The sequence below is a fragment of the Lissotriton vulgaris genome, chromosome 2_2 (genome assembly GCF_964263255.1).
Source record: "Lissotriton vulgaris chromosome 2_2, aLisVul1.2, whole genome shotgun sequence".
NCBI classification, from domain to species: domain Eukaryota; kingdom Metazoa; phylum Chordata; class Amphibia; order Caudata; family Salamandridae; genus Lissotriton; species Lissotriton vulgaris.
In genome coordinates, this window is record NC_141688.1 from 322,856,823 (window position 1) to 322,871,995 (window position 15,173).

General features: G+C 49.7%; 1 protein-coding gene across 1 annotated transcript in view; it reads left to right on the top strand.

The window, feature by feature from the left end:
* The window catches only part of MYBPC3 (myosin binding protein C3), a 412,405-nt gene that overhangs the window by 190,435 nt on the left and 206,797 nt on the right, over positions 1 to 15,173 (top strand). The window contains exons 14-15 of the mRNA XM_086959710.1: positions 9,947 to 9,949; positions 13,309 to 13,433. Coding sequence (XP_086815836.1) covers positions 9,947 to 9,949; positions 13,309 to 13,433 — 128 coding nt within the window. The remainder of the gene's footprint in view (positions 1 to 9,946; positions 9,950 to 13,308; positions 13,434 to 15,173) is intronic.

A 15,173-nucleotide genomic window follows, 5' to 3' on the forward strand; every position in this document is an offset into this window, starting at 1 on the left:
CTGGAAGGGGTCATCTGATGTGACTCCTGATGAAGGGTATTCTGGAGTAATCAACTGGTAGGGGGACTTTCTGGTGCAATCCTTTGGAAGAGGATCATCTGGTGTGATCTACTAGAAGGGACTACTCTTGTGTAATCTCTTGGAAGGAGATCATATGTTGCGACTATTAGTGAAGGAAAATGTGGTGTGATCGACTATGGCATAGTTTCCGCTTTCCAGTAGGAAAGCACGTTTGTTGGGTAACATAAACTTTGGGATGGTGTCAGACTGATTCTGTACTCTCCCTCAGGACATGTTGTCCTATAGACCCGCTAGCTCAGAGGGCCACCATTGGCACCCCTAAACCTAGACAGGCAGCGAATGGCTTGGGCAACCACAGAACATGACGCCCTAGACGCCCCAGGAATCGTGGAAACAGATCTAGAACCCCTTCGCTCAATCTCTCTTGCTCTCTCTGAGAAGTATACAAAGAATACACCGAGGGGTGTTTTCAATATTTATTGAACCTTCGTAATTCTTGTGTAGAATATATGTGCTGCAATGACCAATGGACAGAAGCAGATAAAAGAGATTAGCAGTATAAGGACAGTGAACAAAAGAAAGAGTTCCACCATCTTGCTAAAACAATGTATATATGTGAGCATACAAGGAACGTTTGGCATGCTCCTACTTTGCGTTCCCTAAGCTAAATGCCCAGGGTGTATGTATGCGTTCTGCCAAGAGTCCCCTATAGGATGACTCAACCCCCGTTAAACTGAAAGGAAAGAATGTAGGGGCTTATCTACAGCAAACTGCGATAAACATCGCAGTGCGCGCTTAGCTCAAATTTGTTTAATGACGGCTATCGCCCGATGTAATCGGCAAGATAACGTGTTATTATCAATGCATATCTCAACAGCGATAAAAAATCCGGCGATAGCGGGGAAATGTGCAATTATCGCTGGAAATCCAGCGATAAAAGCCATTGTTTATGATCTATTGATAGCTGGTAGCCGCATGGACACACAACAAACAATCACATTTGCGCAAGGTATGCTCAGAGTTTGTGCGGGATGTTGAATGTGCGGTGAAAGTGTTCTTATGAAGTTGAATGTGTGGGCCATGTAGCTTCATGGAAACTAATCCTGCTCTGTCGCGCACGCAAATGTGTGTTAACAACTCATTGTGTGAAAGAGGCAGCAACTTAGGAAATGTGTACAAATTGAAAGAGCAGCGCTTCTCCCCGGGCCGAACTGAGCCGCGTGACGCTACTGGAAAGGGATCGCCTTGTGTGGCTTATGGTGGATAATCTGTATGGTCCACTGGAAGGGGGAGATCTGGTGCCATCTACTCGATGGGGACCATCTGATATAATCTGCGAGGAAGGGATAATGTGGGGGGATGTACTGAAGGGATCCGCTGGTGTGACTACTATTGAATGATAAGCTGGCATGATCTGGGGGGGGTTGTCTGATGCAATATATGGGAAGAGGGGCATGTGGATCAGTCTACAGGACAGGGATTGTCTAGTGAAATCCACTTGAAGTGGATCACCTGGTGTGATCTACTGGAAGGGGATCACCTGGTGTGATCTACTGGAAGGGAATAACTTGGTGTGATCTACTTGAAGTGGATCACCTGGTGTGATCTACTGGAAGGGGATCACCTGGTGTGATGTACTATAAGTGGATCACCTGGTGTGGTCTACTGGAAGGGGATCACCTGTCGTGATCTACTGGAAGTGGATCACCTGTCGTGATCTACTGGAAGTGGATCACCTGGTGTGATCTACTGGAAGTGGATCACCTGTCGTGATCTACTGGAAGTGGATCACCTGTCGTGATCTACTGGAAGTGGATCACCTGGTGTGATCTACTGGAAGTGGATCACCTGGCGTGATCTACTGGAAGTGGATCACCTAGTGTGGTCTGTTGGACCAGTCTACTCTTCTGCGACCTCTTGTTATGTTGATTTGCACCGGGCACCAGTCACCGAGAGGGTGCTCTGGCGTTTGACAGAAAGAGAATTGACTGCTGTGATCTGTCAGACAAAGATACTAACTGGGTCATTGTAAGATAAGATCAGATAAGATAGCATTTGTCAAGCGCACTATACCCAAAGGTGTCAAGGCGCTAAGCAGACACAGTAAGGGAGAGAAGGGCAACAGCAGATTAAGAGGAGAAGAGGCAGGTTTCAGGAGTTTCCTGAAGTTGTTCATTGGAAGGGTCCGACTGGCGTGAATCTACTGGCGGGGGAGAGGCAGTAGATACAACTGGTTGTGGTGAAGCTGGCAAACTCTAGTGGGAGGAGATACAAGGAAGGCACATGGCGGTCTATTGATTAAAGCAGAGTAAAGCCTGGGAGGGGTGAGGACTGAGGGCAGCGTTGGCAGTCACCATCGCTATCCTCTCGAAGCAGGGAGACAAAAGGGACGGAGAGAGGGGTGAGTCGGCATCGGGATGAATATTGCTCCCGGCGTTTGTCATTACAAAGGACACTACGATGCCTACAAACTTCACTTAAAAAGGAAATGCATCAGATCAATAACATTTGTACAACTTTACATGATACATATAACGCTGTACAAATTCAAATCAGTTGTTTCTCCATTTCCCACTCGTGGTCCGAGCGCTCCAGATACACGTAGAAGCTGCGATGGGTCTCTGGATCAGTCAGTCTATAAGAGGGCGCCCCCTGGTTTGAGTTTCATAAATGCAGTCTTAGAAGCATGGATGGTAAATGCTTCTTTACACAACAGTCAAGGAAGTCTTTAATCACTCTATGCAGGGACAGCTCGGTGGGAGAGAGCAACGCGGCGTCGTCTGCACATAACAGGATGGAAATATGCGAATGAGCAAGCTTCGGGCAAGGTACATCCCGTCGATCTAGGGATGGTCCAGCAGCATGCAGAACAATGAAGAAGGCAGGGGGCGGGGGGGTTATGCCCCCTCGCTGCACACCAGTAGTTATCAAACAGCTCTCCGCTCACGCTCCCCAGACCCAGAGCGCATTCCAGCAGGCATGGCTTCCCCAAGGCTGCAGGCAGGGGCCCGAGCAGACCCAGCGCGAGCCAAAGTACATCCCGCCCGCCAAATCAGCTGAATCCAAATCAACGAGCTTGAAAAGAACCGGGCTTCCTTTGTCTCGTCTATTCAATACCTGAAGAGCAGAAACGAAAGGCCAGTCCCACGCTCCGATCCCCTTCTAAAGCCTGCTGGGTTCTCTGCTAAAAATATTTCATCTTCAGCCTGTTGCTCGGTTCAGAATTTACCAGAAAAAAATGCAAAGACAAGAGGCGTTTCGCAAAACAGGAACAAGTCGGTTTAATGAATTGAAGTGTCGGGCGAGCATCGACAGAGTCGCGTCTGAAGGCAGCCTCCCAATGTACATAGGTTCTGGCTGCGCATATTCACAGTTCATGAGGTACAATCAACCGATGCCACATTCTTAGGAACGCATCCGTGTCATAAAAAACACGTACAAATATCTCTTAAGGGGACACAAGGCTCTCGTCCTCGGGGAGAACTAGCGTGGGCAGGTGTGTGTGTGTCCAGGTGTCCGGTGGAAGAATTATCGCTACTCGCCAAGATAGTGGACAACAAACCGAGCCTTCACGTGACTTCTGTCTGCCGCCAACGCTCTATTTTCAAGCACCAGGGGCCTCATTTATGAAAAGTGACGCATCGCTGCGTGAAAACAGCGATGCATCACTTTTCACTGCGCACTCCTTGCGACACCAATGATGCGTCATATTTAATGTATGACGCATAATGTCTCAAGGAGTTACAGATCCGTCAGTATTTCTGACGTATCTGTAAGCGCAAAAGTGACGCATTGCTGGAGTGTGTCACAAAAGTGACGCAACTCCAGCAATGCGTCCTTTCACATGGTGAAAGGGCTTGCGTCAGTCTTACGCCTGCTGTGAGGCAGGCGCAAGATTTTGACGCAACAGCATCCTAAAAGTGACGCAGTGAAATCTCATAGATTTCACTGCGTCACTATTACGAGGCTTTTTGCGGGGGAACGCCCCCTCTGCATACATTATACCTGACGCAGGTATAATGTGGCGCAGGGGTTTAAAAAGTGACGCATCTACCTAGATGTGTCACTTTTTAAATATGGCGCAACAACGCGCATATTTTACGCCGCTGGTGCGTCACAAAAAGTGATGCACCGGCGGCGCAAAACTGACGCAAGGGCTCATAAATAAGGGCCCAAGAATTAAAGCTAAAGCATTAACTTCTATTGTAAAATGTGAGAGGGAAAGAGATACTCATCTGGGGGCTGAATTACAAAATGTGAAACCAGAACACCTGGCACCAGTCCCGGCTTCCCCACTTGACGAAATCGTGTGATCCTAGACTAATAGTTAATTTCACTTTGCCTCCTAGTTCTTCATTACCGCACATGAGAGCCCCTTAAAATATACGAGTTTACGAGGTGAGCTGCAGAAAACCTTCCCTTGTGTTTTATTTATTAAACTATAACGTTGTTCCGTTTAAATAACAACCGACAAATGACTTGCCTCTTGGTTCACTAGTGACATTGTTTTCCGTATTGGGGCAGCATGAATGTTCCCAGGTTCATGTTTAGAAACTATCACTGAAAATAAATGCCTCCGAAGGCAAGGGTGTCAGGAAATTTTAGGGGGGCCCTGCAAGTTACATGGAGCGGCTCCCCTCTGCATTCAGTCAGAAGCTCTCAGACCAGACTACTCTGCTGAGAGTGCCCCCTGCAACTCGGACCCCCCACCCGCACCGAGGGGGCTACAGAGTAGGGGTGGGCGGAGTTGCTAGTTAAGGCTTGCTGGTGATGATGGGTCAGTTATGAAATGCTAGTAAAGGGTTGCTGGTGATGTTAGTTAAGGGTCGCTGGTGATGATGGGTCAGTTATGAATTGCTAGTAAAGGGTTGCTGGTGATATTTTTAGTTAAGGGTTGCTGGGGATAATGGGTCAGTTATAAGTTGCTAGTTAAGAGTTTCTGTGGATGATGAGTCAGTTATGAGTTGCTAGTTAAGGGTTACTGGTGATGATAGTTAAGGGTTGCTGGTGATGATGAGTCAGTTATAAGTTGTTAGTTAAGGGTTGTTAGACCTGGCACCATTGGCGTGGGTCTCCCTTCCATTTTTGCTGTTGCCTCATGTGTTTTTGCTGGTGTTAGATGCTCAGAGCACTGTGCCACTGCCAACCAGTGCCACAGTGCAAGTGCTCCTTGTGTAAATTGCTGTAGTGATTGGATTCCATGATTGGCTTATTTGGTTTACTGTCAAACCCTAGTACAGTGCACCAGGAGTGCCCGGGGCGTGTAAATACAAATGCTGCTGGTGAGATTGCGGCACTGGTTGTGCCACCCACAGAAGCGGCCTGGTAAAATGTGCCTAAGGTCTGCCATTGCAGGACTTGCGTGCAGTCTGGTACTGTCATGCTGGCTGGGCAAGTACACCCACTTGCCAGTCCCTAAACCTTCACTTAACTTCATGTTAGTCACCCCTATGGTAGGCCCAAGGGCCTACCATATCATGCATTGTAACTATAAGGTAGGACAAGCCCTGATGTGTGTGGCACGTCCTAATAGTGAATTACAGCCAGTTTCGTTTTTCACTATTGTAAGGCTACTAGTTCTCCATAGGCCAGAATGGGCTGTTAGAATTGTTACATTCTATGATCTTTACAGACTCAGGGAACATGGTAGAAATTCTAGTTTAGTATGCCTGAACTCAGAATAATAAAATACACCTTCTAGTAAAGTTTATTTTAATATTCTGTGTTTGCAAATACCACTTTTAGAAAGTAGGTATTTGCTTGCGTAACCATTTCATCCCGACTCTGCTAGGATGTGTATCTGCTGTCTGGTTTCTGTGAGTGACAGAGCTGGGGAATTCCAGAGGGCAGGGCTAGGTAGCCTGGTGGTGAATAGAGAGATTTACATCCAGATGGGTGGGAGGAGTGCACCTGGGCTGTGAATAGGACTGTGCCTCTCCACCAAAATGCTGGCTCCACCTCCTGTGGAGAGTCTGATGTCTCTAGCCTGCTCCCTGAATGGAAAGTCAGAGTCATATCAACAAAGTGCTCAATAACTGGTTTTGGCTAGGCAAAGGCCCCTCTAGCACAGAGGAACAAAGGATTTAGGGGTATAAGTATTGGGACCCTGCTCCCAAGAAATGAGATCTAGATTTGACAAGAAGAAACCTCTGCCTCAAGAGAAGAAACTGGGAAAGCTGAAGGAGGAATACTGTCCCTGACCTGGGGCATTGGCCTGCAGTGGTTGCCTAGCTGCTAAAGGGGGGGAGAGAGACTGAAAGACTTTATTTTCCACTTGTACCAAGATTTCCAAGGGCTTGTGAGTGAGCTTGCCCCCTGAATGAAGTCCCAGGACCAGTGGACTTTCACCCGCCTTGAGGAGAGCTTCTGGAAACGCTGTTTTTCCCGTAGCGCCGAGGCAGGGAGCTGTGTGCGCCTCGTAGGGTCAACTCGTACTCTGTGAAACCCCATGCCAAGCCGTTCGCCTCAACCAATGCGGCTCTGCGCCCAACGACTCAAAGCAACGAAGTCACCGAGCGGAAGCCTGCACCGTGACAGGGGGACCACGCACCACACATTGTTTCACCCCATCGAGCCGCACTGTTCAACGTGCACCCTGCCGCTGATGTCAAGTCTACAATCGCGTCTAGAGGTGGGGTACGCTTTGCACATCCGCATCGTACGGCCCGCCTCACACCGCGCTTAAAGACTGAAAGGCGCCAGCTCCCAAGGTATGACTCGTACGCCGCAACGTAAACGGATCGCACCGTACCAAGCACCATCCCCTCAATCAACGCGACTCTGAACTCATCGACCCACAAAGGCACCGTCAACGAGCCGTAGCTCGCACCGTGACAGGAGGACATTGCCGCGTACAACGCTTTCTTTTGCATCGCCCCGTCCGTGCCGGACACATCAAGCTAAGATACTGTGTACGCCTCGCGCACCTTTCTGAGCGCATCAGACAGAAGCGTCCGCTGCACGTGGTAGACTCTTTAGGTTCGTTTTCATCACCGCAAGGGCCAAACCAAGGAGTACGAATCGCACAGAACTTTCAGAATAAGCATTTGAACAAGAACTCTTTATTAATAATAGTATTGTGGCTCATTTTGTCGTTATTTGGTCTTGTGCTAAGTCTTTACATAAAAATGAACTATCTTTGATATACAACTAGTGTGGTGTCCATTTGTAGTGTTGCCATTGAGTTACTGTATGTGGTTACAAATGCTTAACCTACAACGCCTCTGAAATAAGCCTGGACTGCTCACGCCAAGCTACCTAGAGGGTCAGCAGGGGTTATTTTACGAGTGTAATCCCCTTGTCCTGACTAGAGGAGAGGGTCCCTGCTTGTCACAAGTACCTACCTGTGCCAACCAGAGACCCCCAATTCTAACAAGGGTTGCTGTGGATGATGGGTCAGTTATGAGTTGCTAGTTAAGGGTTACTGGTAATGATAGTTAAGGGTTACTGGTGATGATGGGTCAGTTATAAGTTGCTAGTTAAGGGTTGCTGTGGATGATGAGTCAGTTATGAGTTGCTATTACAGGGTTCCTAGTGATGATGGGTCAGCTATGCGTTGCTAGTTAAGGGTTACTGGTGATGATAGTTAAGGGTTGCTGGTGATGAAGGGTCAGCTATAAGTTAAAAGTTAAGGGTTGCTGTGGATGATGAGTCAGTTATGAGTTGCTAGTATAGGGTTCCTGGTGATGATGGGTCAGATATGAGTTGCTGGTTAAGGGTCGCTGGTGATGATGGGTCGGTTATGAGTTGCTGGTTAAGGGTTGCTGGTGATGATAGTTAAGGGTTTGTTTGTGACGATGGATCAGTTATAAGTTGCTAGTTAAGGGTTGCTGTAGATGATGGGTCCTTAATGAGTTGGTGGTTAATGGTTTCTGGTGATGATGGGTTGGTTATGAGTTGCTTGTTTCGGGTTGCTGGTGATGATGGGTTGGTTATGAGTTGCTGGTTAAGGGTTGCTGGTGATGATAGTTAAGGGTTGCTGGTGATGATGGGTCAGTTATAAGTTACTAGTTAAGGGTTGCTGTGGATGATGAGTCAGATATGAGTAGCTAGTATAGGGTTCCCGGTGATGATGGGTCAGCTATGAGTTGCTAGTTAAGGGTTACTGGTGATGATAGTTAAGGCTTGCTGGTGATGATGGGTCAGCTATAAGTTAAAAGTTAAGGGTTGCTGTGGATGATGAGTCAGTTATGAGTTGCTAGTATAGGGTTCCTGGTGATGATGGGTCAGATATGAGTTGCTGGTTAAGGGTCGCTGGTGATGATGGGTCGGTTATGAGTTGCTGGTTAAGGGTTGCTGGTGATGATAGTTAAGGGTTTGTTTGTGACGATGGATCAGTTATAAGTTGCTAGTTAAGGGTTGCTGTAGATGATGGGTCCTCAATGAGTTGGTGGTTAATGGTTTCTGGTGATGATGGGTTTGGTTATGAGTTGCTGGTTTCGGGTTGCTCGTGATGATGGGTTGGTTATGAGTTGCTGGTTAAGGGTTGCTGGTAATGATGGGTCGGTTATGAGTTGCTGGTTAAGGGTTGCTGGTGATGATAGTTAAGGGTTGCTGGTGATGATGGGTCAGTTATAAGTTGCTAGTTAAGGGTTGCTGTGGATGATGGGTCAGTTATGAGTTGGTAGTTAAGGGTTACTGGTGATGACAGTTAAGGGTTGCTGTGGATGATGAGTCAGATATGAGTAGCTAGTATAGGGTTCCTGGTGATGATGGGTCAGCTATGAGTTGCTAGTTAAGGGTTACTGGTGATGATAGTTAAGGCTTGCTGGTGATGATGGGTCAGCTATAAGTTGAAAGTTAAGGGTTGCTGTGTACGATGAGTCAGTTATGAGTTGCTAGTATGGGGTTACTGGTGATGATAGTTAAGGTTTGCTGGTGATGATGGGTCAGTTATAAGTTGCTAGTTAGGCGTTGCTGTGGATGATGAGTCAGTTATGAGTTGCTAGTGACAGATCCCTACACCAAATACATTGAAGAGAAAAGGAAACAAGTTACTGATTACAATGGGTAGGTAAAGGGCTGCTGGTTAAGACACGTCATTAATGAGTTCCTAAATAAGAGTTAAAGTTGTGATGGGTCGTTATGAGCTGCTAATTAAGGGTTTCTGGTGATGATGGGTCAGGTATAAGTTGCTAGTTAAGGGTTGCTGGTGATGATGGGTCAGTTATTAGTTGCTATTAAAGGGTCGCTGGTGATGATAGTTAAGGGTTGCGGGTGATGATGGGTCAGTTATATGTTGCTAGTTAAGAGTTGATGTGGATGATGAGTCAGTTATGAGTTGCTCGTATAGGGTCCCTGGTGATGATGGGTCAGATATGACTTTCTGGTTAAGGGTTACTGGTGATGATGGGTTGGTTATAAGTTGCTGGTTAAGGGTTGCTGGTGATGATAGTTAAGGGTTGCTGGTGATGATGGGTCATTTATAAGTTGCTAGTTAAGGGTTGCTGTAGATGATGGGTCAATTTTGAGTTGCTGGTTAATTGTTGCTGGTGATGATGGGTTGGTTATGAGATGCTGGTTAAGGGTTTGCTGGTGATGATGGGTCGGTTATGAGTTGTTGGTTAAGGGTTGCTGGCAATGATGGGTCGGTTATGAGTTGCTGGGTAAAGGCTGCTGGTGATGCTGAGTGGTTATGATTTTCTGGTTATGATGGGTTGGTTATGAGTTGCTGGTTAAGATAGGTCATTGATGAGTTGCTTCTAAGCACTGTCGGCTATGCAAGGGTGGTTATGAGTTCCTGATTATGGCAGGTCAGGTATGGTCTGCAGGTTAAAAGTCGCCGGTTGTGATGGGCAGCCGGTTCAGAGGTGTTTATTGTCCTATAACTAACTCAGTATTTCTTTCTTTTCTCCTTTCTGTGCTGCCTTCTTCCTACCGCCCATGGCTCACTATTCGGCTGTGTGACTCACCTGACCACCTCCAGCAAGTAAGTGCCAATTCTGCGTCTCTTCACATGTACTTCTGCTGCTCAGCTTCTCTGGGGTCTTCGTTGCCCATCACCCTGGGGGTCTCTACATCTGAATACTCATTGACCCCCCAAGTCTCCCACTGCAGCAGCACATGCACCCTGCCCGCAATGTCCATCTGTCCCACACCTGAGCCAGTCTGAGCCTAAGTCACCTCTGCCTGGCATCATAATACCTGAGGCACCACTGTGAGGACATGCGTATGCACAACTGAGCACACATCTGTACCACTGTAAGTGGCTGAGCGCACATCTGTACCATTGTGAGGGGTGAAACACTTCTGTACCACTGTGAGGGGCTGAGCACACATCTGTACAACTGTGAGGGTTGAGCACACATCTGTACCACTGTGAGCATTGAGTACACATCTGTACCACTGTAAGGGGCCGACCACTCATCTGTACCACTGTAAGGGTCTGAGTACACATCTGTACCAGTGTGAGGAGTTGAGCACATATATGCAACACTGTGAGACCCTGAGCACACATCTGTACCATTGTGAGGCTCTAGCAAGCAAAAGACACACAACTGATGGACGGAATGCAGAACAAATCGAAACATTCACCCCCAGTCAAGAGATCTGGTTTTAATCCATCATTATTTTGCTCACCATACCACCCCAGTTTAGACCTGGCCATATGCAAATCAGTCTTGACCCTGTGCCTCATGCCAAGCCAGGTCCTCCCTGGACCAGAAACAAGCATCCTAGGACCGGTTTCGGGGTTTGGCATGGTGAGCAAAAAAACGATGGATTTAGGCCCAGATCTCTATACTAGGGTGAATGTATGACATTGTTCTGCATTCTGTCCGTCAACTGTTGTTTTTGCATTTGTGCCACTGGAATCAAGCTATCCTGGCTGATGAGGGCTGAAAGACTGAAACCGGTCCTAGGATGCTTGTTTCCAGTCCAGGGTGGCATGGTGAGCAAAAGAATGATGGATTTAGGCCCAGATCTCTGTACTGGGGTGAATGTATGACATTGTTCTTCATTCTTTCCATCAACTGTTGTTTTTGCATTTGTCACCCCGAGTGGGACGGGCATACTCAGACGTTAATCTTGTGCTCTCCGTGCCACTGGAGTCAAGCTACCCTGGCTGATGAGGGCTGAAAGCCCAAAACCGGTGCTAGGATGCTTGGTTCCAGTCCAGGGAGGACGTGGCTTGGCAGTGCGGGCTGGACTGTTTCCATGAGGCAAAGGGTCAAGACTGATTTGCATATGGCTGGGTTCAAACTGGAATGGCATGGTGAGCAAAAAAACGATGGATTTAGGTCCAGATCTGTGTACTGGGGTGAATGTATGACACTGTCTGCATTCTGTCCATTAACTGTTGTTTTTGCAATTGTGAGGGGCGAAGCACACATCTGTATCATTGGGAGAGATTGAGCACACATCTGTATCATTTGTGAGGGCCTGAGCATTCTTCTACACCACTGTGAAGGGCTGATCACACATCTGTACCATTGTGAGGGGCTAAGCGCTCATATGTATCACTGTGAGGGAATGAGCACACATCTGTGAGGTCCTGATCACACATCTGAACCACTGTGAGGGGATAAGCACACAACTGTACCAATGTGAGGGAAGAAGCACACATCTGTTTCACTGTGTGGGCTGAACACACATCTGCATCCCTGTGAGGGCCCAAGCATATATCTGCACCCCTGTGAGTGCCCTAGCCCACATCTGTACCTCTGTGAAGGGTGGAACACATGTCTATACTACTGTTAGGGCCTGGGCATTCATCTATACCACTGTAAGGGACTAAGTACACATCTGTATCACTGAGAGGGGTTGAGCACACATCTGTACCATCTGTGAGGGCCCGAGCATGCATCTAGACCATTGTGAGGGGCTGATCACACATTTGTACCACTTTGAGGGGCTAAGCACACATTTGTACCATCTGTGAGGTCCCGAGCACACATCTGCACCACTGCGAGGGGCTAAGCACACAACTGTACAAATGTGAGGGCCGAAGTACACATCTGTGTCACTGTGTGGGGCTGAGCACACATCTGTACCACTGTGAGGGGCTGAGTCCACGTCTGTACCACTGTGAGGGCCTAAGTAAACACCTGTATCACTGTGGGGGACTGAGAACACATTTGCACCCCTGTGAGGGCCCAAGTGTAAATCTGCACACCTGTGACGACCCAAGCCCACAACTGAACCACTGTGAGGGCCTGAGCACACATCTGCATCCCCGTGGGGGGGGGGCATGCATATATCTGCACCCCTGTGAGGGACTGAGCACACATCTGTACCGCTCTGAGGGCCTGAGCACACAGGCACCACTGTAAGGAACTTAGAATTCATCTGCAACATCTGTACTACTGTAAGGGTTGAGCACACATCTGTACCACTGTGATGGTTGAGCACACATCTGTACCACTTCGAGGGCATAAGCACACATCTGAACCACTGAGATGGGCTGAGCACACATCTGAACCATTCAGAGGAGCTGAGCACACATCTGTACCACTGAGAGGGGCCGGGCACACATCTGTACCACTGAGAGGGGCCGGGCACACATCTGTACCACTGAGATGGGCTGAGCACACATCTGAACCATTCAGAGGAGCTGGGCACACATCTGCACCACTGAGAGGGGCTGAGCACACATCTGTACCACTGAGAGGGGCCGAGCACACATCTGTACCACATGAGGGGCTGATCACAAATCTGTACCACTGTGAGTGGCTGAGCACACATCTGTGAGAAGGTGAGGACTGGGCATTTATCTGTACCACTGTGAGGGGCTGAGCACACATCTGTACCACTGAGAGGGGCTGAGCACACATCTATACCACTGGGAGGGGCTGAGCACACATCTGTACAACTGAGAGGGGCTGAGCACACATCTGTACCACATGAGGGGCTGATCACAAATCTGTACCACTGTGAGGGGCTAAGCACACATCTGTACCACTGAGAGGTGCTGAGCACACATCTGTACCACTGAGAGGGGCTGAGCACACATCTGTACCACTGAGAAGGGCTGAGCACACATCTGTACCACTAAGAGGGGCTGAGCATACATCTGTACCACTGAGAGGGGCTGAGCACACATCTGTACCACTGAGAGGGGCTGAGCACACATCTGTACCACGGTGAGGGGTTGAGCACACATCTGTAACCACATGTGCGTTGCCCAGGGTCATGGAGAGTGAGAGGCGTAGCTGGGATTTGGATCATTCCTGTGCTCTATGCTCATCCTTCACATTCTTTACGAAAGCCCACGTGTATATTCTTAAATCTTTATGTACGCTCTTAAGCTCTCAAGCGTTGACCCCTGACCTCTGTGCCCTCCTCCTGCAGGTACATCTTCGAGAGCATCGGCAACAAGCGCATCCTGACCATCAACCACTGCTCCCTGGCGGACGACGCGGCCTACGAGTGCGTCATCGGTGACGAGAAGAGCTTCACGGAGCTGTTCGTCAAAGGTCAGTCCAGAGACTCACTTGCGACAGGACTCACTCCTGACCGGACTCACTCCGGACCGGACTCACTCCAGACCTGATTCACTCCGGACCGGACTCAGTCCCCGACAGGACTCACTCCCCGACAGGACTCACTCCTCTGGGACTCACTCCGGACCGGACTCTCTCCTCTGGGACACACTCCTCTGGGACTCACTCCTGACCGGACTCACTCCAGACCGGACTCACTCCAGACCGGTTTCACTCCCCGACAGGACTCACTCCTGACCGGACTCACTCCTGACAGGACTCAGGACTCACTCCTGAGGGACTCACTCCCCTACAGTACTCACTCCGGGTCGGACTCAATCCGGACCAGACTCACTACTCTGGTACACCCTCCTGACCGGACTCACTCCTGACAGGACGCAATCCGGACCGGACTCACTCCTCTGGGACTCACTCTGGACTGGACTCACTCCTCTCGGACTCACTCCTGACCGGACTCACTCCTGACAGGACGCAATCTGGACCGGACCCACTCCTGACCAGACTCATTCCTGACCGGACTCACTCCTGACAGGACGCAATCTGGACCGGGCCCACTTCTGACCAGACTCACTCCTGACCGGACTCACTCCTCGGGGACTCACTCCGGACCGGACTCACTCCTCTGGGACTCACTCCTGACAGGACTCAGTCCTCCGGGACTCACTCTTGACCGGACTCACTCCTGACAAGACTCAGGACTCACTCCCCCACAGGACTCACTCCTGACAGGACTCAATCCGGACTGGACTCACTCCTCTGGGACTCACTCCTGAGGGGACTCACTCCCGACAGGACTCACTCCGGACCGGACTCACTCCAGACAGGACTCACTCCTGACCGGACTCACTCTCGACAGGACTCACTCCTCTGGGACTCACTCCCAAGAGGACTCACTCCTGACCACACTCACTCCTGACCGGACTCACTCCCGACAGGACTCACTCCTCTGGGACTCACTCCCAAGAGGACTCACTCCTGACCACACTCACTCCTGACCGGACTCACTCCCGACAGGACTCACTCCTCTGGGACTCACTCCCAAGAGGACTCACTCCTGACCACACTCACTCCTGACCGGACTCACTCCTGACAGGACTCACTCCTGACCGGACTCACTCCTGACCGGACTCACTCCAGACCGGACTCACTCATGACCGGACTCATTCCCCGACAGGACTCACTCCTGACCGGACTCACTCCTCTGTGACTCACTCCGGACCGGACGCACTCCTGACCGGACTCACTACTCTGGGACTCACTCCTGAAAGGACTCACTCCCGACAGGACTCACTCCTGACCGGACTCACTCCAGACCGGACTCCCTCCTCTGGGACTCAATCCTGACCGGACTCACTCTCGACAGGACTCACTCCTGACTGGACTCACTCCCCGACAGGACTCACTCCTGACCGGACTCACTCCAGACCGAACTCACTCCTCTGGAACTCACTCCGGACCGGACTCACACCTGACCGGACTCACTCCTGACCGGACTCAGTCCCCGACAGGACTCACTCCCCGACAGGACTCACTCCTCTGGGACTTATGGGACTCACTCCCGACAGGACTCACTACTCTGGGACTCACTCCCGACAGGACTCAGTCCTCTGGTACTCACTCCGAACCGGACTCACTCCTGACCGGACTCACTCCTCTGGGACTCACTCCCGACAGGACTTATTCCTCTGAAACCTACTCTTCCCTGTGACTCCC